This window comes from Boleophthalmus pectinirostris, unplaced genomic scaffold (genome assembly GCF_026225935.1).
Source record: "Boleophthalmus pectinirostris isolate CB_2022bp ecotype Guang Dong unplaced genomic scaffold, ASM2622593v1 HiC_scaffold_7, whole genome shotgun sequence".
NCBI lineage: Eukaryota > Metazoa > Chordata > Actinopteri > Gobiiformes > Gobiidae > Boleophthalmus > Boleophthalmus pectinirostris.
The window spans coordinates 28352260-28375790 of record NW_026571473.1 but is presented as its reverse complement, the minus strand read 5'-3'; the positions used below and the strand labels follow the sequence as shown (position 1 = coordinate 28375790).

General features: G+C 40.0%; 1 protein-coding gene across 1 annotated transcript in view; it reads left to right on the top strand.

Annotated features, from left to right (window-relative positions):
- LOC110154708 (cadherin-2-like) overlaps positions 1–23531 on the top strand; it is a 236842-nt gene that overhangs the window by 207492 nt on the left and 5819 nt on the right. The window contains exons 14-15 of the mRNA XM_020918725.2: positions 2209–2348; positions 9473–9634. Of these exons, the coding sequence (XP_020774384.2) occupies positions 2209–2348; positions 9473–9634 (302 nt within the window). The remainder of the gene's footprint in view (positions 1–2208; positions 2349–9472; positions 9635–23531) is intronic.

Below are 23531 nucleotides of genomic sequence, written 5' to 3'. Positions count from 1 at the left end.
ATAAAAAATTGCAAATACAAGGCAAGACTTTTTGGTTTCTAAAATGTAAACGGGCCCATGTTATCCTGTTTTCTGATCAGTGTTATAATGTTGTTTCTTCATCAAAAACAAACCTGGAGTTGTGTTTTATTTCAAATCCAAAACAGTTCTTCTCTCAAACAGAAAACACTCTGTGCTAGTTAGTGATGTCATGTGGTTATATAGAAGTTTTCAAACTCCACACCCCTTCACTAGAATAATTTGAATCATTTATCATTATGAGTTTTAAAGTTGACTCTGAATCTGTCCTTGTAATGCAAGCATACAGTCATTTTCCTGGAGAGGCCATCCTCTAGGACGGACATGTCAAACTCAGGCCTGGGGGCCAAACATGCAGATGCTACTGAAACTTTTCTATAAATATTTAGTTTGGCCCATGACTTAGTCCCAGTTTTTAATTTTGGCCCTGTGTAAATGTGAGTGTGACACCCTTCTCTAGGAGCTCAAGACATCCCCAAACAACTCAGTTTCCTTGTTAATTTGTGAATGTTATAAAAAGACAAGAAAGAGAGATACCCACACAAATCCCACATGAAAGAGAAGGTGCAAAGTGTCAATCTATGTTACTCTGTCCATGGTAGCTGGTTTAGTCCAACCAGGGGATGAAGCACCTTTGGCTCTGCGGTTCACCCCGTCTCCTGACCCTGGCCAGGAATTGATGAGCTTTGCTGGGCACTTGGCACAAGCTACTTCGAGTTGTTCAGTGATCAAAATGTGGGCACATAGCAAATAATTTAGATACAGTGTGAAGTGAATTAGTAAAATAACTACACATTTTTACTTGTGGTGGGTTCATACTAGCCAGGCCGGTGCCACCTAGTGCCTCTGCTCAATTTAATTTCTCTCCAGCGACTAGGTCAGGAATCAAAATACAATAGACAGTTTGCAAAAACCCTGAAAGTGCAAGTTCGGGCACCAGCCAATCAGCAAAGAGCTGTATATTCAGTGTTGTCAACGACTCCATAGATCGAGGATTTAAAGCCAGAACAAAGAGAATGTTTGGTGAATTTCATCAAGAGGAAAGACATTATTGCCATTCTTCCTACGGGATTTGGGAAAAGCTTAATACACCAGTTAGTTTTTAATATGCTGAGAAAACTGGGGGTGAATGATGATACAGAATTGTTATGATGCTCTGGACATTACAAAGACATTCTCTTTGGATGTTTGATTTTATGAACTATAACATCAACCTGCCCAGGGACTACAGGTGGAAATTAGCACTGGTGCTGTAACCTGGTACAATGCATCTCTCCTGTTAAGGTTAATGTATATTGTGCACTGTTCCTGTCTCATTAAATAAATAAACATAAAAAACATAAACATAGCCTTGTCAGTGGCGCATTACAAACATCACGACCAAATAGCAGCGATTGGTTAAATGATAAAAAGTACCCGCCCACCGTCAAGCGAGGTCAGATGGTTTCTACGAAGTGAAACCGTCTGATGAATCAGGCTAGGTTCATACATGGGTTCTGCAGCCTTCTTGCTTGATGTGAGCAGGTTCAGAGTCAGCTTCAAAAACTCGTAATTATGACTTTTAAACTCATAATTATGACTTCCTGTGAGTCTTTTATTTGTTATTTACTGGCAGAAATGGGCTTCCATACAACCGCCACTGCATGACATCACCATGTAGAACAGAGCATGTTGAACTTCAGAGATATACACATACTAATAATGCAGGATGACTCAAACATGTATGAAACAAAACACAACTCATCGTATGTTTTTAAGGAGATAACATTCTAACAAGACTTACAGCTCACAAGAGACAATTAAGCGTAATATAAGATGTATTTTAAGACATAATTATTCCATGAGTGCCGTCTAATCTCAATTTCAACGCTGTCCAATCACATTTAGCTGATATATTTACACACTGTCCACGCCGTTTGCATTTCAAAGCCCCTAACCCGACCCATGATGTTGTGTCCTCACCTTCACTCACTGTTTGGTAACCACTGTCCCCGAAGCTTATCCCGCCAAATTTAGACTTGTATGCAAATGGCGTACGCGTGGAGAATCGGGGGGGCCGTGTGGATCTGCGATATGTGTGTTACATATGCAGGAGCGGTGGCGTTTGGCGGTTAGCGTTAGCCCGGAGCGTCCTCTCTTTTTTCGCACACTTTAAAACGGTCTCCTCTTATCTCTTTTCCCACGACGCAGTGCTGGTGCTGGTCTTCGTCATGTGGATGAAGAGGCGAGACAAGGAGAGGCAGGCCAAGCAGCTCCTGATCGACCCCGAAGACGACGTGAGGGATAATATACTGAAGTACGACGAAGAGGGCGGCGGAGAGGAGGACCAGGTATGAGGCATTATCTGATCTGTTCACTCCAAAACACATGCACTGCGAAAAGTACAATCTAGCCAAGTTAAGATTACTTGCATTAAGAGAGTTTTATCATGATTTGAATACATTTTTCTTAAAATTATCTATCAATGGAACAAGACTTTTTGTGCTTAAATTATGAAAATCCATCTTGCTACACTTTAGATAAGAAAAACGACAACTCTTTTGTGACAAAGTAGGCCTTTGTCCTATTTTAAATTCACATTAGTTTGTGTTAAGCATTTTTATTTTTAAAGGGGACTTGGGCCTAGGAAAAGAAATCCTTGCTTTGCTTTGAAAAGAGTCCTGGAACTGATCCTCACCTGGGGGAGGTACTTCCTGCTGGACGGGGAATAAAAGCAAAGCAGGTGTCATCAGTTAGAGAGACTTCTGTGCAGATTGTTTGGTGCTTTTGATTTGAGTTACTTATTTTCTTTTTATCGGTACTTTTTTTGTGTTAACTCCAGAAGTCTGTTTTTTTGGTTTTTTGGGTTTTTTTTAAATACTTTTTATTTATTGAGTTTTTCAAGTTTTGAGAAACAAACAAATAAATACAAAAACATAAAAACAAAAACCTGGGGCAGTGTTCCGTTGTTGTAAGGATACAGTCTCAAGTCTCTTTTTGTTTATATTTCAACCATTTTGTTCAGTGTTTAATGAAGAAATGTCTTTTGAGACGTAGAAAAAAAGTCAGTCGTTCCATGGAATATATTTCTTCTATAATGTTGAGCCACTGGTTAACTCCAGAAGTCTGTTTTAAAATAAATTTGTTGTCGTCCGCCTCCTACTTTGACCACGTCGGGCCAGCTTCCCCACATCTTTCCACTTAAAATAAGAAACAAAATCCAGTGTTACTTGAATTAAGAAAAACACACTTGTTCCATTGGTAGATAATTTTACTTGTCAAGTTGAATCTACTCAAATAAAGTAAAATATCCTTAATTTAGGTCATTTTAACTTACCTAGATATTGTTTTTTGCAGTGTGCCAAAAGATGTTTTACTAAAAGAAAACAAAAATAATACTGTTGCTTCATACTACATATATAAATCAAAATGTCGATTGATGCAGATTTTGACACATCAAGGAATAAAATACTGTATTATCAAAAACCAACTGGACTTACTGTTTACTTACATTTTTGAAGCTGATGTTTTGCTCCCAGCCAGGTTGCTTCATCAGGGCTTGTGTTGGTTATTGTGACAGATGTAGCGGTGGGTGTTGATGTTTTAGTGACGTTAGTTTCTCAAATTAAAATGTCAAATGATTTCCACCCATTCTCTTTCTAGAAACCATCTATATATATGTTTTTTTCATTTGATTTAAAATGTATACAAAAAGTTTTGCTCGACTACTTGACTAATAGGTGTGAAAAATCCCTCAGTTGTCCAGGTAGAATCCATGGCAAAGGAGAGAAATCAGTTTGTTGACTGGACAAACCAGTCAACAAACTGATTTCTCTCCTTTTCTATTTGACTAATAGGCTCTATTCACGCTTACGTCACAAACCGGGAAGAAATTTGGAAAGATACGATGACAACTTCCAGTGGAGTTACCGACAATGGGCTCATCAACCGACTGTGATAAAACCCACTGAAGTAAATGTAATCAACAGTAAAATGAAGACTGCAAACATATGTGCTGTTTGGAATAATCTTGAATTTCTTCTAATCACATGTACCCAGTCTGCTCGGAGTCGTGCGTCAGTGGGGAAATGATGAAAACTGAGCCGCTACAATGACATTTAGATGAAGAAAAGTGGGACATTTTCTCATTTTTTCTAGATTTTGTCAGACTTACTACAGAGAACAGAGCCCGAACCCCATCGCAAGTTTCCAAATGTCTTCCTGGTTTGTGACGTAAACGTGAACAGAGTCTCTTGAAAGAATAATTGTTTTTAATAATAACGAATATGTACGTCTATGAATTTGGAGGAAGAAGTAATGATCTCAACCTGCAGTTAGTCAACAAGCCTACTAACTTCTTATAATCAAAGCCATAGCAGATATACCTTTAGAAAATTAAAGTAAATATGAGCGAGATATCACACATCAACTTACCATTTAAAAATTTGGATCCCTACTTGCAAAAAAAGCTTTGAAATGTATGATTTTATACCGGACGCTCTTCCACTTGAAGCTTCATTATTTCATCTGAGGCTTTTCATGGGGTTTATTTGCACGTCTTATTCCAATCCTGGACACCATTTTGCAGATTTTCGACTATTAAGAACAACAGAACAGCGAGATTTGTACATGTTTATTGTTACAGCAAATAAGAATATGCTAATGGGGATGAAAGCGGATTAAGAAGCAGTAAAACAGGCGGGCCTATGTTTTAAATTATGTAGAGATTAATTTATGATTTTATCTGTTCCCGTGTTATTAAGATCTCTGGCTGGTCCCGGGGGACTTTTATGCCATTAGCCGTGTAATTTGAAGCAGAGCAATTGCCTCTTCAAGCTGCGCTATACAACTATTCGTAATTTTATCCGTCGCAACTATAAACACTGAATATAAACTAGAGTCACTACCATTGTTACAGCTTTTACAATGAAGAGATACGCAAGGAGATAAAAGAGAAAACTGCTCTCAAAACAAACAAAAAATGATATACTTTACTACATTATTCATACTTTGCAGCTGGTATCGTCAACGTTCCTTGGGCGTATGATGTAGGATGATCAGATATTTACTCGGAACAATCTCAGTTTTAAACCCCTGTCCCAGCAGATTTATCCAAAACCAGTGATTTGTCTCAGTTTTACACAAGAAATGTCCCTGGTGTCCCTATTTTTCACCAATCTGCTACCAGCCAAGTAGCTTAAAAATGACCAAAACACACACACACAAAGAAAATGTGACTATACTGACTCACATTTTAGTCATGAATGGACCGAGTGCTGAACAGTTTTCCTTAATTATGCACTTGTTTCACAATTTTATTATTACCAACCACCACAAACTGAGTGTCCCAGTTTTTGCTTTTGTAAATCTGGTCATCTGGTGTGATGATAACCGTAGGCGCTGCTGTGTCTGAGGCTTTATTAGACTTTAATATCAGCTTTATTTTAACACAATCTGACCTGAAAGAACTGATTTAGCTGGAACTACAACATATGAGATTATTTTTTGTTGTTAAACCTTGAACCGTGAACACTCGTAAATCCATTTTGTTTTATTTCTTGAGTTTTCAGATTAAATTAAACCTTTTTTGACAGTGTTGACTAATGTATGCATTGTGTTGAGATACACGTAGAACACCCCCAGCGTGATATTACTGCAAAGAATCAATAATCTTGTGTGAAGAAGTACTCTAGAAACTCAACTGTGCTAATAATCTAAAGTGGAATTTCACACAGGCAGAAACGATGCAAAATATGTCACCAACCTTACTGAGAATGTGACAAGATTTTAATTCACTGCATATATTTAAAGCACAAGAAGTCTGACACATTAATTCTGACATAATAATTAAAAAATAATTATAAGATTCATTCACTCAAGATTTTTTTTTTTCTCTTATGGGCGCTGTTAAGCTTAATTGTACTTTTTATTATTCCTAAACATTTGCTTTGAGTCTCGTTTAGAACATAGACTGTATTAAGAAGTGGACTAAGGGAGTGTGACGTCGCCAATAGCGTTCAGCTCCAGTCAAATGAAGCTCACCGAGGCTGGCGAGTTTGGAGCCAGTTTCATATTAATATTTATTTACAGACAAAATAGCAAAATAAAAACACCAGGATCATGTAGAGCGAGTTAATATGAACATTTTAAGACCAAAAAGACGAGACTCACATCAGCAGTTACAGAGAGAGGGGAGACAGTTTTTCAGTGTAAAGTCAACTGGAGCCAGAGTCGATGGAGTCGGATGCGCCAGTGTCCATTTATGTATACAGACTGTGGTTTATATACAATAGGTATTTAAGGATGGGTAAAAAAAAAAAAAAAACAGTACATGCTTAACTTGGAGTATTGTCTGTCACACAGAAAACACTGAATCCTGTCTGCAGCTCCTCTTTTGTAGTTTTCTTAATCCAAGCCGGGGGAAAAATGACTGAGCAGTGGAAGGAAATTATATGAAAAGACCTCTGATTGGCTGGGGCTTTGTCAGTGGGCGGGGTCCTGTTCATTTTACCCATATAACTTGGCAAAAGAAGAAATTCAATTCGTCAACTGGACAAAAGTTTATTTTGGTGGAATACGTTTCGCAGCTCATCCAAGCTGCTTCTTCAGTGCTGGTTAGAAGCTGGTGAACACTGCCTTTTATCTGTCTGAAGGGAGGAGCTAACTACAATGAAACTACTCTGAAACTAACACACCTGCTTATTTACAGTTTCTGTTAGTTAGTTAGTTAGTTAGTTAGTTAGGCCTATTGAACTGAGTGTGTGGTCATATTAGTAGAATCTTTCGGGGCCATAATAGTGCTTTCAAACCTCTGGGCCTGGCCTGGCCATCACTATTGTTTTCTTTGTTTTGATTTAGGTTTGAGGATGGAGCTGTAAACAGGAGACAGATGGTGTCTGAGTCCTCCATTTCTGTTTAAGGACCAAAATAAACTTTTGTCCAGTTGACAAATTTAATTTCTTCTTTTGCCAAGGATTCTACCTGGACGACTGAGGGATTTTACACACATACCAATATTACACTGTTTTCTAATCTGTTATAATGTTATTTCCTCATCGCGAACATGCCTGGCATTTTGTTTTGTTTAACCCTGCATATTTTGGCTTAGACTTCTCAAACAGAAAATGCTGTATTGTATCTTACGGTAATACAGGAATTGTTCCATCGTGTTTTAAACTCCTTGCACCTTTACTAGAATCATTTGGGTGATTGCCAATCTCTACGAAACAAAAGGTAAAAAGTAGATGTTAATATGAAAACTACCACTACATGACATCATAAGGTGTAACAGAGCATTTTAAGCTTTGGAAATGTAGACAGACTAATAATAAAGAGTTACTCAAACATCTGTGAATGAAACAAAACAGAACTCCAGGTATGTTTTTGATGAGGTAACAACATTATAACATGACTTAAAGCTCACAAGAGTCAATTTTGTGTAATAAAGACCTTTTACTACGCTTACTTAAACTTTTGTAATTACTTTCTTATAGATACAGAAGGGGCAGTGGTCTTTTACAATATAGTGTATGGTGGAAAACACAAAAACTTTACTCATTTACAACAATAAAGTTTGGCTTTAAGCAAAGAAAGAATTGAAAAAAAAAAAAAAAACTAATTTGAAACTAGAATAAGGAAAAGTGCTTTGTCCAATTTCATTAACAAATGTAGTTCATTACAAGAGGGCGACTTTTACATGAAATGCTCCATTACATTCCACATTTACATTCTGAGTCTCCTCACATTGTGTCTGGATCTAAATGAGAAAGAACAACCAGCCTTTGTATTTTAACAGATATGCAAATAGCCCCAAAACTCAGAAACAGACGCAACTGCCCAAGGACTTAACTTTTACATGTGTCGTATCACTAATCATCTCTTTACTCTACAATTTCGGATATAAATGACACTAGCTTTTGAATGACTAATTGAAGTGTGCAAAAATATCAAAATATTGGTATATCGTATCATTTAATGTGATGATACCATGGGCTGCTGCATCGATATATCGCCAAGAGTATTTTTTGGTATATTTTACTAAATTATTTTGTTGTAGAGCTACAGTTTTGTTGCTTGTTTAGAGGAAGTAAACTCATTTATTCAACACATTTGATATTTTTCACAGTTTTGATGATTAAAATTAAAATTCATACTTACATTTGCTCAAGAAGTGGTTTAATAAAGACTTTTAGTATCACAACCGTATCGAATCGAATTGAAATATATCGTATTGAATCGTATCGAATCATAAGATAACTATATCGAGGTATGTATCGTATCGGCAACTTCTTAATGATACTCAGCCTTAATGACCGATATGAAAAAAACATGATTAGGAAGCTGGAATCTATTCTGAAAAAAATCTTGTGAATCTTGTATTATTATTATAGCAGTTCATATTTCAGGCTTCTCTCAGATGTTGATGCTTCTGGACAAGTTAAGGGGAAAAAAAAAAACAATACTGAACTGAATGTCAAAATTGTGTAGCGAAACAGCTTCACTCTAAAACTTCTGTCCAGTTGATAGAATTCAATTTTTCTTTTACTATGTTCTGTTCACTCTAAAATACATCTCAAAAGACAATTTATTTTTTTAAAAAGAGGAAAAAAAGTCAGCAATTTTATTTATTTTTTAAAACTATTTCTGGTTTCCTCCAAATCTCTATTTAGAAGCCCAAATTGCAAATCAGGTTACAGTTGCAGTACTTATAGGTTCTTAAAGCTTTAAGCCATGTTATAATATTTTGACCTCATCAAAAATATACCTGGAGTTTAGTTTCACATGTTTGAGGAATCCTTTACTATTAGGATGAAGCTGTTGTTTTTGAGTTAACAGCTACCTTTTACCTTTTAAACAGAAAGTTACCCTTACTGGGAAATGTAAAAGTGGACAAGGTACAAACCCGAGGCACTTCGACTGAATATACTGAAAGTCCTTTATTGCATGAAGGGATGCCAACACATTTCGAACCAGCAAAATGATTCTTCGTCAGGGCAAAGCGGTCACCACTTGCCCACTTTTACATTTTCCAGTAAGGGTAACTTTCTGTTTAAAGACTTCTGTTTTAACCCTTGTAGAGCACTGTACTATTTTTTACTCTTTTATGACCCAGTGAAGCGATCTACCTCTTTATCTTCATCTACCATTTACTTTTATTTATTAGAGATTTACTTATTAGCAATTCCAGGCCATCCAAATGATTCTAGTGTTTTCAGTTTGAGAGAATAACTCAGCCTAAATATGCAGGATTAATGTGTTATGTGTGAATGAAACAAGAAACAACTCCAGGTCTGTTTGTGATGAGGAAACAACATTAGAACATAGATCAAAAATAGCGAAATATGGGCCCAAAAAATGTTGAACTATTTCTGATTTCCACCAATTCTGTATCTAGAAGCCCAAATCCCACTTCTAAATGAAAATGCAGTGAGATCTTTTTCTAGCTCCGCTCTTCCGTTTGTGTGCTGTTTGTCAGGACTACGACCTGAGCCAGCTGCAGCAGCCGGACGCTCTGGAGCCGGACTGCGTGAAGGTGGGGATCAGACGACTGGACGAGAGGCCCCTGCACCACGACCACCAGTACCCCATGCGCTCGGCGGCCCCCCACCCCGGGGACATCGGAGACTTCATACACGAGGTACGCTTCAGAAGTGACGCAAACCTGGACTCCACGGTTTTAGACTCTACAAGTTCGTGCATTATTTATTCGCTTTAGATACCGGGGCCTCCTGCAAACACCAAACACTGGGTGAAGTGTCTTGCCTAAGGACACAACGACCCCGGTGACGCACTGTGGATAAGATCAGGCTTTGACAAGGATGTTTTGCCAATCTAAGTTGAGCCACAGAGCGTCAGATTTTTATGAACGCTAACCTGGGTAAAGTCAGATTGTTATTACAGTTAATGAGGTTAGCTCTGTTATATCCGTCTGGAATGGCTCCTGTCGATATTGTTCGGGAAGAGGACGGACTTTAGCCAATCACAGAAGCCGTCGAGATGTTTCTATAATTAGACGATGGAGCCGTGTGAGTTTGAAAAGTCAAATCTTGTGATAATGATGCGATTTTGCACAAAACTTATTCCAAAACGTCTAAAGTTTTTCCCCCTCTCTCACGCGTCGCTCTCTTGCCCTCTTTTTCTCTGTCTGTCTCTCTTTTTCTTTCTCACTTACTCTCTCTGTCATTCTCTTTTCGCTCGCTATCTCTTTCTCTCTGCGTCTCCCACGGTCCTCTCCCCATTCCTTCTTTCTTTCTCTTCTCTTATCTCTGTCCTGCTGTGACCTTCTCTGGCTGTCTTTCTCTCTCTGTCTCCTCCTCCTCCTCACACGCCCTCACGCCGTTCTTTCCCTCTCCCCCTCCTCACTTTTCTCTCTTCTACTCTCTCTCCTTCTCTTTCTCTCTCTCTGCTTCCCGCTCTATCTTTGTCTTTCTTTCTCTCTTCTTACTTCTCCTCCAACTTCACCTCCATTCTTTCCCTTTACCCCCCAACTTCTCTCTCTTCAATTCTCTTTCTCTATTTCCCTCTCTCTCTCTGTGTCTCTCTTTCTTTCTCTCGCTCTCATTCTTTGTCACTCTTTCTCTGTTTCCCTCTCTCTGTGTGTCTCTTTCTCTCTCTTTCTTTGTCCCTCTCTCTCTCTCTCGCACTCTCTCATTCTTTATCTCTCCCTTTCTTTCATTGTTTGTTTCTCTCTTTCTTTCTCATTATTTGTTTCTCTCTTTCTCTTTCTTTCTCTCTTTCTCTTTTGCTCTCATTCTTTGTGTTTCCCTTTCTCTCATTATTTGTCTCTCTCTTTCTCTCTGTCTCACTCTGTCTCTCTCATTTGTCTCTCTTTCTCTTTTTATTTGTCTCTCTCTTTCTCTCATTATTTGTCTCTCTTTTCCTCTCATTATTTGTCTCTCTCACTTTCTCTTCTTTATTTGTCTCTCTCTGTCTCTCTGTTTCCCTCTCTCATTCTTTCTCTCTCTCTGTGTCTCTCTTTCTCTTCTCTTATCTCTGTCCTGCTGTGACCTTGCACCCATAAGTTTCAGCTTCCTGTTTATAGGCGACATTTTGAGGACTTTTGCCTGTTTCAAATACAATACATTGTTTAGAATTGTTAATCGTCATGGTAACAGTGCTAAAAGAGGACATAGGCTGTATGTGTGCAGAGCTCTTTGGCAGACAGACTGTTGGAGGTGAGACCACACGCAGCAGCTCAGAGGAAGTGATGCATCCCACAAGCTGAAAAACAAACTTTCCCTCTCTCTCCCTCTCTCTCTGCTTTCCTCTCTCTGTACACCTCCGTCTGTCTCCCTCTCTCTCTGCTTTCCTCTCTCTGTACACCTCCGTCTGTCTCCCTCTCTCTCTGCTTTCCTCTCTCTGTACACCTCCGTCTGTCTCTCTCTCTCTTCTGCTTTCCTCTCTCTGTACACCTCCGTCTGTCTCTCTCTCTCTCTCTCTGCTTTCCTCTCTCTGTACACCTCCGTCTGTCTCTCTCTCTCTCTCTGCTTTTCCTCTCTCTGTACACCTCCGTCTGTCTCTCCTCTCTCTCTCTGCTTTCCTCTCTCTGTACACCTCCGTCTGTCTCTCCTCTCTCTCTCTCTGCTTTCTCTCTCTGTACACCTCCGTCTGTCTCTCCTCTCTCTCTCTGCTTTCCTCTCTCTGTACACCTCCGTCTGTCTCTCTCTCTCTCTGCTTTCCTCTCTCTGTACACCTCCGTCTGTCTCTCTCTCTCTGCTTTCCTCTCTCTGTACACCTCCGTCTGTCTCTCTCTCTCTCTCTCTCTGCTTCCTCTCTCTGTACACCTCCGTCTGTCTCTCTCTCTCTCTGCTTTCCTCTCTCTGTACACCTCCGTCTGTCTCTCTCTCTCTCTGCTTTCCTCTCTCTGTACACCTCCGTCTGTCTCTCTCTCTCTCTGCTTTCCTCTCTCTGTACACCTCCGTCTGTCTCCCTCTCTCTCTGCTTTCCTCTCTCTGTACACCTCCGTCTGTCTCTCTCTCTCTCTGCTTTCCTCTCTCTGTACACCTCCGTCTGTCTCTCTCTCTCTCTCTCTGCTTTCTCTCTCTCTCTGTACACCTCCGTCTCTGTCTCTCTCTCTCTCTCTGCTTTCCTCTCTCTGTACACCTCCGTCTGTCTCTCTCTCTCTCTCTGCTTTCCTCTCTCTGTACACCTCCGTCTGTCTCTCTCTCTCTCTCTGCTTTCTCTCTCTGTACACTCTCGTCTCTCTGTCTCTCTCTTCTCTCTGTCTCTTTCTCTCTCTGTACTCTCTCCGTCTGTCTCTCTCTCTCTCTCTGCTTTCCTCTCTCTCTCTGTACACCTCCGTCTGTCTCTCTCTATCTCTGCTTATCTCTGTCCTGCTGTGACGTATCTGTCTTTCTCTCTTTTTACTTCTCCCCTACTTTCACCTCATCCTTTTTTCTCTCTCTTCCCTGCTCTCTCTCTCTCTATTTCCCTCTGTGTGTGTGTCTCTGTGTGTCTCTCTCTTTCTCTCTCTCTCTCTATTTCCCTCTCTCTCTCTCTCTCTGTCTCTCTTTCTCTTCTCTTATCTCTGTCCTGCTGCGTCCTTGCAGTTTCAGCTGTTTATAGGCGACATTTTGGGGACTTTTGCCCTTTAAAATACAGTCTGTTGTTTAGAATAGTTAATCGCCATGGTAACGGGGCTAGTGTAGGACGTAGAGCTCTGTGGACGTGGCAGACAGACAGCTGGAGGTGAGACGGGGCTGAGGCAGCAGCTCTGAAGAGGTGATGCGTCGCACAAACCGAAAAACAAAAACTGTCTTTACCGTGACCACCGCAGATCCTCGCTCCCCTCCTCGCGTCTCTTACCTCCTCCTCTTTTCTCTTCTCCTCTTTTCTTTCCTCTCTTCTCTTCTGTCCTTTCTTCGAGTCATCTCCGACCTTGTGGACTTCAGGGCTGGGTACAAAATGAGCCGGAAATCAAAAATCAAATTCAAAGTTTCTGATTAATGTTGGGGAGAATGTCTGGGGAGAATTCTTCTTTCTCTGTCGTCCTCTCATCTCTTCTCTCTCTCTCTCTCTTCCCTCTCATCTTCCCTCTTTCTCACCTGCTCTCTGTCTTTCTATCCTCTCTCCTCCGCCTCCTTTCTCCTGTCTCTCTCCTCCCTCTCTTTCTATTCTCTCTCTCCTCCACTGCCCTTCTCTCTCTCCTCCTGCTCTCTCTCTCTCCTCCTCTGTTTCTCTCTTTCCCTCTCATCTCTCCTCTTTGTTCCCTCTCTCCCACTCGCCCTCTCTCTTTTTATCTTCTCTCTCCTCCCCTCCCCTCTCTCCTCTCTCTCTCCTCCCTCTCTTTCTATTCTCTCTCTCCTCCACCACCCTTCTCTCTCTCCTCCTGCTCCTCCATCCTCTCATCTTCCCTCTTTCTCCCCTCTCTCCCCCTTGCTCTGTCTCTTTCTACCCCTCTTCTCTTTCTCTTTCTATCCTCTCTCCCCCCAGCCCCACCCTTTTCTCTCCTCAATCTTCTCTCTCCTCCACCGCCCTTCTCTCTCTCCTCCTGCTCTCTCTCCCGCCACCCCCTCTCTCTTTCCCTCTCATCTTCCCTTTTCCTCCCTTCTCTCCCTCTGCTGTCTCAATTTTTTCTCTCCTCCTCCTCCTCACTTCTCTCTCTCTTTCTCCTCTGTCCACTCCACCATCCCATCTCTTCCTCTTTATTCTCCCCTCCCTTTATTCTCTCTCCTCCCCTCTCTCTTTTTCTCTCTCATCTTCCCTCATTCTCCTCTCTCTCCCCCGGCTTTCTCTCCATTCTTTGTCTCCTCCTTCTCAGTACTCTCTTTTTTTTTCTCTCTCTCTCTCTCCTTTGTCCCCTCCTCCTCTCTCTCCTCTTTATTCTCCCCTTCCCTCCTCTCCACCTCCTTCTCTTACTCTCTCAACGTCCCTCTTTCTCTTCTTGCTCTCTCTCCATTCTTTCTCTCCTCCTCCTCAGTTCTCTCTCTTCTCTCTCTCCTCCTCCTCTGTCGCTCTCTCTTTCCCTCTCATGTTCCCTCTTCCTCCCCTCTCTCTTTTTTTCTCTCGCCTCCTCCTCACTTCTTTTCTCTCTCACACCCTTCTCTCTCCTCTGTCTCGCTCTCTCTCTCTCTCTCCTCCCTCTCCTTCACCCTCTCCCCCTCTCTCTCCCTCCGCTCTAAACCATCAAAGCGTGTTTAGTGAGTGTCCGTTTACGTCTTCGCTGTAGGATTTAGCGATGGCGGACTTCACACAGGTTTCTCTTTGAATGGAGCTCTCCCTCAGAATAATGTGATTTAACGCGATATCAGCAGCTCGTCCTGTCTGCGCCGGGCTCACCAGGCCTCCCCTGCACTCCCGCCGCTTTACTCCGCAGTGGGTCGAGTCCGCCAAATATGTATGTGCCCAAGTGATTTTAGAGGCTTCTATAAATAACGCGGCAACTTTAATCCTTGTTGAGGTACAGAATGTTCCAAATTAATGGTATGATGTGAAACTTTAGTGAAATAGTTACTAGTAGAGATGCAGTAATGCAGTTTTTTTTTTTAGTTCTGGTGCAAATATTTTAACTTTAAAGTTTAAATAAAACGCCGGGTCAAGGTACATGCCTAAATATTTGATGTAGACGAGTACTACGTGACATCACACATGACTGCCCTGATTACAGACTTTTTTTTTTTTGTCAATATCCAATCCATTCCACTTTATTTATATATCGCATTTTAAAAACATGACAGTTTCCAAAGTGCTGCACACAGAGGTGGGGACTCTCAAGTCGTGACCTGGACTTGAGTCAGACTTGAAGTACTGTTTTTAGGACTTGAGACTTGACTTGATAAAATGGACAGAGACTTGGGACTCGACTTGGACTTGAAGGTCAGTGACTTGAGAAGACTTGATTCTTCTAAAAAAAGATATGTTTTTAGAAAATACTTTTCTCTTTACAGTTGATAAATGTGGTGCTGAATCCTACAGGAACAAACTGGAACATGGCGAGGTTACTGAACATAACTGAAGTACTGTGATATTCAAATGTACTACAGTAACACACAGAAATAGACAGAACAATACAGTAAAACAGAGGGAACTACATAGAACATGATGCTTCATGACAAAATAACTGTTATTAAGCACTTTTAAATCTGAATTCTTTCTGTTCTGACTGCAATGATTCACTGTAAGATTTTGTAAAGACATTTATAAAGGAAAATTTACATTTCTGCAACTTTATAAATACTCACATATAAATATACTGTGACTTTTTATGTACAATTTAGTTTAAAATTCACATAAAATGTAAAATTCGAAGCTATATTTGGTACTTTGGTTTAAAGACTTGAAATGACTTGAAGCTCAGACGACTTGGACTTGACTTGGACTTATGGGCCAGTGACTCGAGACTTGACTTGACTTGAACTTTTTTGTCTTTGACTTGGGACTTGAGTTGGACTTGAGGTCAAAGACTTGAGACTTACTTGAGACTTGCATAACAACGACTTGGTCCCACCTCTGGCTGCACAGACAAATTAATACAATAAAAGACAGTAAACCGTAATTAAAAACAATAAATAAAAAGTGTTAAAATGCATAAAGTTAAAAATGATAAAACAATGAATAAAATAAAATAAATAAAAGACATAGAGGACCACACAACTCAGGCGGTGTTAAAAGCCAGAGAGTAAAAGTGGGTCTTAAGACGAGGCTTAAAACAGTCCACTGTGAGGGCTGTTGGGACGTGGGGGGGCAAAATGTTACAGAGCTTAGTGCCAACCACAGAGAAGGTCCCGTACCGCCTGGTTTTAAGTCTCATCTTAGTCATCATGAGCTGGAGCTGACCCTCGGACCTTAAAGCACGTGCGGGGGTGTAAATCCGGATGAGGTCCGAGATGTATTATGGGGCAAATCCATTCAAAGCTTTAAAAACAAACAATAAAATCCTAAAATCAATTCTAAATCAAACAGGAAGCCAGTCCAAAGACGGAAGGATGGGTGTGATATGTTCTAGTTTTTTGGTTCCTGTTAAAAGTTCTGGACTAACTGCAGACGGAAAAGTGTGTTTTGAGAGTGCACATTTCGAGGGCCATAGACTGGTGGTCAATAATTCAAGAATGTGCATTTAAAACAGGATAGAATGAGCCCCAGACTTTTATTTATGCTTCGATCCTCAATAGAACACACTAAATATTTGATGTAGGTTTTATCAAGGTAGATTTAAAAACAAAACTTGCCAAACTAAACAGAGGACTTAAGGTAATATGGGCCAATTCATCTAGAAGTCAGAGTCTGGACATGCCTGTGTTAGAACAATCACACTGTTCCTTAAAGTCACCAGCTGTAAGTTTATTTGACTTATTAGATTTTTTTTTTTTTTTTTTGCTCCAGTAGATGGCAGATGTGAAAACTCTGCGGTTGTATAGGTTAGAAGAGGCTACTGCTACACTCTAGTGGTGTTTTCGCGTTTGTAAAAGTTAGTAAATGAAAGGATATCAGTGAGAGATGGTCCTGTTCATGGCGGAGCTCTCCTGCTGTTATTCTGAGGAGCGCGAGTGTTTACTGTTGGCCACAAAGATGAATCGCAGACTCAGCGAGAGCAGCGCTCACTCTGAGACCAACATTACAAAATATCAAACAGGCATTACAGCAGTCACAGCTCATCTCTGGTCGCAGACAGAAGTTTGATCTTTGTCCCTGTCTCACTCCTACAACAAACGATTCAAGATTTTCCCCAAGTTCAAAAATCTTTCATTGCAGACGGGCAAAATCGTGCAGTGGGCACCCAGTTTTTGTTTGCAGTTCTATTTGAAATGTGGATGTGGGAGGAGCTTAGATCTTAAATCCTACTTTAAAGGCTCTCTGCACGTTATTTCTTGTAGTTCACGGAAACACCAAATCATGAAGTGTATATTGTAAAAGCAAAAATAAGACATAAAATCACTTTGCAGGATGAGATTTATGAATCATGAAGCATGTAGTTGGATGTGGAAACAACCCCTTGTGACCATCCCAGACAGTAGTTTGTCCATTGTGGTAAAACAAAAGACTGAAAAAAAGGATTTGCAGGGACTGAACAGTTCAAACTGAAACTCATGGTCCAATAGTTCACTGCAGATACTTATTTGCTTAAAAAAATTACATTTAACTACTGTATTTTTCGGACTACAAGTCTGTCAGGAGTCTAAGTTTCTAACTTTTTGGGGGAACTTTATTTTATAAAATCAGAGACCGGGAACCAACATTTCATCCTGAAAGGCAAGTTATAGTGATAACAATAGAACAGAGAACAACAGATTGTTAATGTATCATATTACCAAACTCAATGGTAATCACTAAATCCATTGAATTCTTCATGCTCAGTTTCACTTCTGAACATCCCCGGAGGTAAACAGAGCACCACTTCCTCTTCTGTGTAGCTGTCGTCAGACTCAGCATCAGTTACAATTAGAATTATTTCGGCCTTTCTGAATCCCTACAGGATGGTTTCGGTTGTCACTGAAGTTTATGATTTGTCGATCCATCCAATGACTTCCAGGAAAGTTGCATGGTGCACGCTTTCTCACTCACTCCAAACATTCTTTCTGCTGCTCAGTTATCGTTTTCGGCTGCAGATTTCGCTACTTGCACCTTGTAATCTGCAAAATATGATTTTCTTTTTGGGGCATTTGTGTTCTTGTCTTCTCAGTCATCTTCATACATCGTGTTTCAATTAAAAATTTTCAGTGGTACAGAAGTAATAGTAAAGAAAAGGTAAGAAGTAAGCGATCGGCTGACATGATACAGACAGGACAGTGGCTTTTCCTGCAGGAGACAAGTGCAGTAGTGTGAAGTGACAGTGGTACAGGAGTAACAGGAGCAGCAGATAGTGACACACAAGCCTAGAGCGCCCTCTCGAGGCTGTCAGTGTGAAAATGTTAATACATAAGTTGCACGGGAGTATAAGTGGCAGGCCCACCCAAATCATGAAAAAAAGTGCAACGTATAGTCCAAAAAATACAGTAATCCAAAACTGTAACTGTAACTTGTTATATAAAATGGGCCAAAGAGTTGTCTGACTCTGCTTCCATTGTAGGGAGTATTATAACTTTCATGACAGTTAATAAGGACTGTCCTGGATGTGATTGGGGTGTGGGAGTGCAATTTCTCTATTTAAACTGTTGTATATTTTTTAAAAGAAGTTATAATAATGTTGCATAAATTTATGTTACAACATTGTGAAACATTCAGGACCAGTAAACAGTTTTATAAGATTCATTTATTCTCTACTGAAAATGTAAACTGATATTTAGTCATTTCATTCAAATCCAATACCTATTCAGTTAGTATGTATAGAGATCTGTATATGCAATGTAAATCTATAGAAAGCCAATATGGAAACTCGCTCCAATTGATTCTGTAACACACGAGCAGACCGCTATTACTGCTGTACACCTCTGACCTGCTTTGTACGGGTTAACTCACCGCCAGCTCACCGTTAGCACTCAGAGCGAGGTTGCCGTGGTTTCCTAGTCCGTGTCTTGTCCCTCTAACCCGGGCCTGAACCACTTAATTGAAATTCGCTTTCATTTTCCATCGCTGACAGCCCCGGCACTGCTCCTCCTACACTTAATCAGATCGTATTTTTGCACAGGGCCCGATAACTAGCTCATGTCTGGAAGGAGGGAGGAAAAGACGGAGAGAAAGAGGGAGAGAGAAGGACCCTGGGGCGTGAAGAAGCAAGATGGCCGCTCCGCCTCTTCCTGTCAGCCGCTGTATTGTTTGTTATACCCAGTGTGATTGTGTGTGTGTGTGTGTGTGTGTTGTGTGTGTGTGCGTGTGTGTGTGCATGTGCATGAAGCCATCTGCCAAAGAGCGCTCTGAGTAACGAGGGGGACTGTCAGACTCACCACCGGTTCATCGAGACGTCTTTATCTTATATCTCTCCTCTTCCTCTCTGTCATTTTCTCTCTTTCACTCTCTTTTTGCATCACTCTGCAGTAGGGGTGTGCAAAAATATCATATCGTTTAATGTGATGATACAGTATCGATATCGTGGGCTGCTGTATCGATATATCACCAAGAGTATTTTGTTGTATATTTTACTACATTATTTTGTTACAGCTACAGTTTTGTTGCTTGTTTAGAGGAAGGAAACTTGTTTATGTGACACATTTGATATTTTCACTGTTTTGAGGATTAAAATTGGCCTGATTCATCAGCCGGTTTCATTTCGTGGAAACTGTCTGACCTCGCAGCATTAGGATTAGTTCGCTCAACGGTAGGCGGGTACTTTTTTAATTTAACCAATCGCTGCTACTTGGTTGTGATGTATGTCGTAACTGGTATATTAAGCTTTTCCCAAATTCCGTAGGAAGAAGGGCAATAATGTCTTTCCCCTTGATAAAATTTAGCAAACATTCTCTTTGTTCCGACTTTAAATCCTTGATCTCGGGAATCGTAGCCATCACAGAATGTATGTCTTCGTCTACATCCATCTCGACCGCTTTGTTTAGGGACCCAGTTATTGCTTCACAGCTCTCCGCTGATTGGCCGGTGCGTGGTCTACAACTTCCGGGGTTCTTGAAAACTGTCTAGTGTATTCCGATTCCTGACCTAGTTGCTGGAGAGAAATAAAATTGAGTGGAGGCTCTAGGTGGCCCCAGCTTGTCTAGATTAAAATGTTTTGTGTTCATATGAACTTTGCACAAGAAGTGGTTGAACAAAGACTTTTAGTATCACAGCCATGATGTAGCCTTTATTTTTTATTGAACTGTATCAAATCGATTTGAAATATATCGTATTGAATCCAAAGTGCACTGTATCGAGATATGTGTCATATCGTGGCCTATGTATCGAGGTATGTATCGTATCGGCAACTTCTTATATGTTCATATATGTTCTTTCCTCCCTCTTGGTCTCTCTCTTCTCCTTTCTTCTGTTTCTTTGTATCTCTGTTTCTCTTTCTGTGTCTCACTTTCTCCCGCTCAGTTATCCCTCTCTCTCATCCCCCTCTCCTCTCTAGCTTTTTCCTTCTCCCCCCTCCTCTCTTGTCTGTCTTTCTTTCTTTCTCTCTCTCTACTTTCTCTTTCATATTTTTTGCTTTCTCGCCTTTTTTTTTTTTTTCGCTTTTTCCTCTATCACAGTCTTTCTCTCACCCTTTTTTTCCCTCTCCGGAAGCCAACTAAACTGAGAACTAAAAATACTTGTACTTCAACAAATGCAAAATAGATAGATAGAAGGTTAATGCCATACCATGAAACATACCAGGTAAATTAAACATATCCACAGAAACCAGAAAAATTTGCATAGTTTACCTTTTTATTATGAACTGTTATAATGTTGTTTCGCATCATAAACATACCTAGAGTTGTGTTTTGTAGGGATGTAACAATAACCAAAATATCGTGATATTGTATCATCAAAAGTCTCACAATAATATCATGGACCATCACAATATATCGAATTACAAGTTCTTAAATTCTGTGTTGTGGTGCAGTACATAGCCCATGATCCTTTGCAGACTACATGAAGAAATAACTGTTATTAAGCATTTTTAGATCTTATTTATTTGTATTACAGTACTAAAGACTTGTTATGGCATTTAAAAAGGAAAAACTTAAATATTCACAATTGTTTTAGCCTCCACAAAATATCGCAATAAATATATCGTGAGAGTATCGTAACAACCTTTGGATCGTTGCATCCCTAGTGTTTTATTTCTTTCGCATACACACATAGTTAGGCTGAGTTTTTCTTTCAGACGGAAAACACTCTGTTCCACCGTGTGATGTCATGTTGTAATACAGGGAGTGCTCCACTGCGTTTTTAAACAGCATACATCTTCTTAAGCCAATGATGTTCATTTTGTCTTCGGCAGCTAGCAGCCGAAACATGTCAACAAGGTAAATTTTACTGCATTGGAACCTAAGAAGTTAAAGATACATTCAGCCCTGGAATTGATAATCTCTCTAGAAGGAAAGGTCAAAAGTAGCTGCTTGACTTCAAAACTACCACTTCATAACATCACAAGGTGGAACAGAACATTTTGAGGCTTGGAAATGTAGACAGACTAATAATAAAGGGTTACTCAAGCATGTGTAAATAAAACAAAACACAACTCGAGGTATGTTTTTGACGGAGTTACAATGTTATAACTTGTCTTAAATCTCACAAGAGTTCATTTTTGCTTAATATAAAACCTTTAAGTTCCACATTTTCAGATTGTCTGGAGTCAAAAACTCTTCACTTTAACCACACTTTGCAGTAGCACACTTCTATAGTCCAGCGCCAGTCATAAACTTCCTTATGCTTTGGTTCAATGCATGAATGTGCAGGTCAGCGCCTCCGTCTGGCCCGGGGGGCACTTGACATTTCGGACAGCAGTTCTGAGTCCTCTTTTCAGCGGAGTCTCCACGGTTCACTGGGCTACTTTCTGTGGACGCTGTGTTTTCCTACGCCATAGACTTTACTCCGCCGTCTCTATAGTAACCGCCCTGGATTACGCTTAATCCTATAGCCGACATGGCCAAAGCATTGCGGATCGCCGGACCGTAAATTGTGCTTTTCTTGGAGATGTTGCGAAGCGTGGGCCCCGGTACTGTCATGTGGAAAATCTCCCTCCAAAAATGTCCGTCGCTGCGGTTGAAAAGCAGCTGGAGGTGAACCACGGGGCTTAGTGGAGATTTCAGTAGTCTGTGTCTGAAGTGATGAGCGGAGAAGTTCGGGGATTAGAGGGGGATACAGAGCTAATGTGAATCTGTCTGGTATATTTTGGACAAGATAAATGAGTTATGATAGGCTCGGGTACTCAGACAATCCTCAATAGACCCTAAAGCTATAGTGTGACTGAAATAAAAGTGTTTTCATTTTGGTTGTCTTTACTGCACTGAAAAACGTTTGTACTTACTGCGAATGGGCTTGTATCTCCATAAACCTGACGCTTACTCGGTCTGGCCTCCTCCAGCTTGTTTCTATGAAAATGTAGCTCCATAGATTAGTTTTGTTTTTTAATTTCTTTACTTTTACTATATCTTTAAGTTCTTTATTTGTCATTAAACACGCAAGTTCAACATGGACATTTGTGCCATTGCAGATATCAGATATCCTATCGCCTTTAAACGTTTGAGTTTTTATGCAGCAGTAGTAGTTATAGTACTTTTAGTAGTAATTATAGTTGAAGTTAGTCGTGACTGTAGTTGACAGTATATTGCAGTAATAATTAGTGATGCGTCCTCAGTGTCGAGGCTTCGAAGCGTGTGCCGAGTAATCAGGGAAGGCTTTGGTGAAGCGTGTATCAAGGCTTGTATCGGTGACGTATGTGGTGACGTTTGAACCCTCACGAGCCGCCCGTACCACGTGACTGGTTCAGGAAGTGGTTCACGGATTTGGCGCGTGACTCGAAACATAAGGGCCAGTGAAATTCAACGGATTCCCCCTCACATTTTGTGGTTTTGGGTATTGCAAGTTTGGTACATTCTATTTGAGATTTTTTATTTATTTTATTTTTTTTTTTTTTTCAATGGATCCAGCAAGAAAAAGAATATTTTCCCCTATTTGGGAACATTTTGAGCTGATATCTTCTAATAAGGTACATCATTAAATAAACAATATTACAAAATACACAAATTTGACAACACAGTGTCACAGTCACATTACATCCCTATCTCCAATTTGTTCCTACTTTTTCTTTTAACCCGACCATTACATCATGAACACAGACTCCATGTTAATAAATTCACAATTTATGTTGATATCACAAACATTCCAATATTTAATCTTTCGTTGTTCAATATAAATCTTTCCATCAGAACCACGATGATCATGTTGATTGTTCTATTATCACTCTGCCTTTTATACATTTGTTTGGCCACTTGATGGCGCCGTGGAGCACCTGAAGCACCTTGAAGCATCGGCTCGAGTGCTTCATGGGGCTTCATCTCACCATGTTACGGCTCGCACTAGTAATAGTTCCTGTTGTTGTAGTAGCAGTAGCTGAAGTAGTAGTAATTCTGTTTCTTAGTTCATTATTCAACAGTTAGAGGTGGGGGTGATCATAGTAGTTGTAGTGGTAATAGTAGTATATTATTTATAGTTAGTAACAAGAATATTGATTTCTTTTGAGCTGATTAGGCTCATTAAAACAATACTTTATTCAAACTTTAATTATAGAGCGCTTTTCTTACAAAAATGCAACACAAAGCGCTTAGTAAAGTTAGTAAAGACACATGTCAATAAAGTCCTTAAAAAGACACATCGCAAGACAAATGCAGTTCTATAATTTGTCTTTAATTTATAGAGACATTTTTTTTTTAGAACGATTCATGATTATTATCAGAAAAATATTGTTTAGGTAATTACTTCACTGGTTTTCACATGGTAATGTAAGCCCGCAGCTAAACTTTTACATATACCAAATCAAAATTATAACAGAATTGAGACAAAACTTGAAAGTAAAACTGAACTTGGACTAGATCAGGGCTAAACTTCAATTAGACCAGAACAAAACCAAGTCTACATTGAGACTAAACCTAAACTAAAGGATTAAAACAGAACCAAACCATATGATTGCACAAGAAGTAAACATGCAGATACTGGAACAAAAAAAAAGTAAAAGTATCACATGA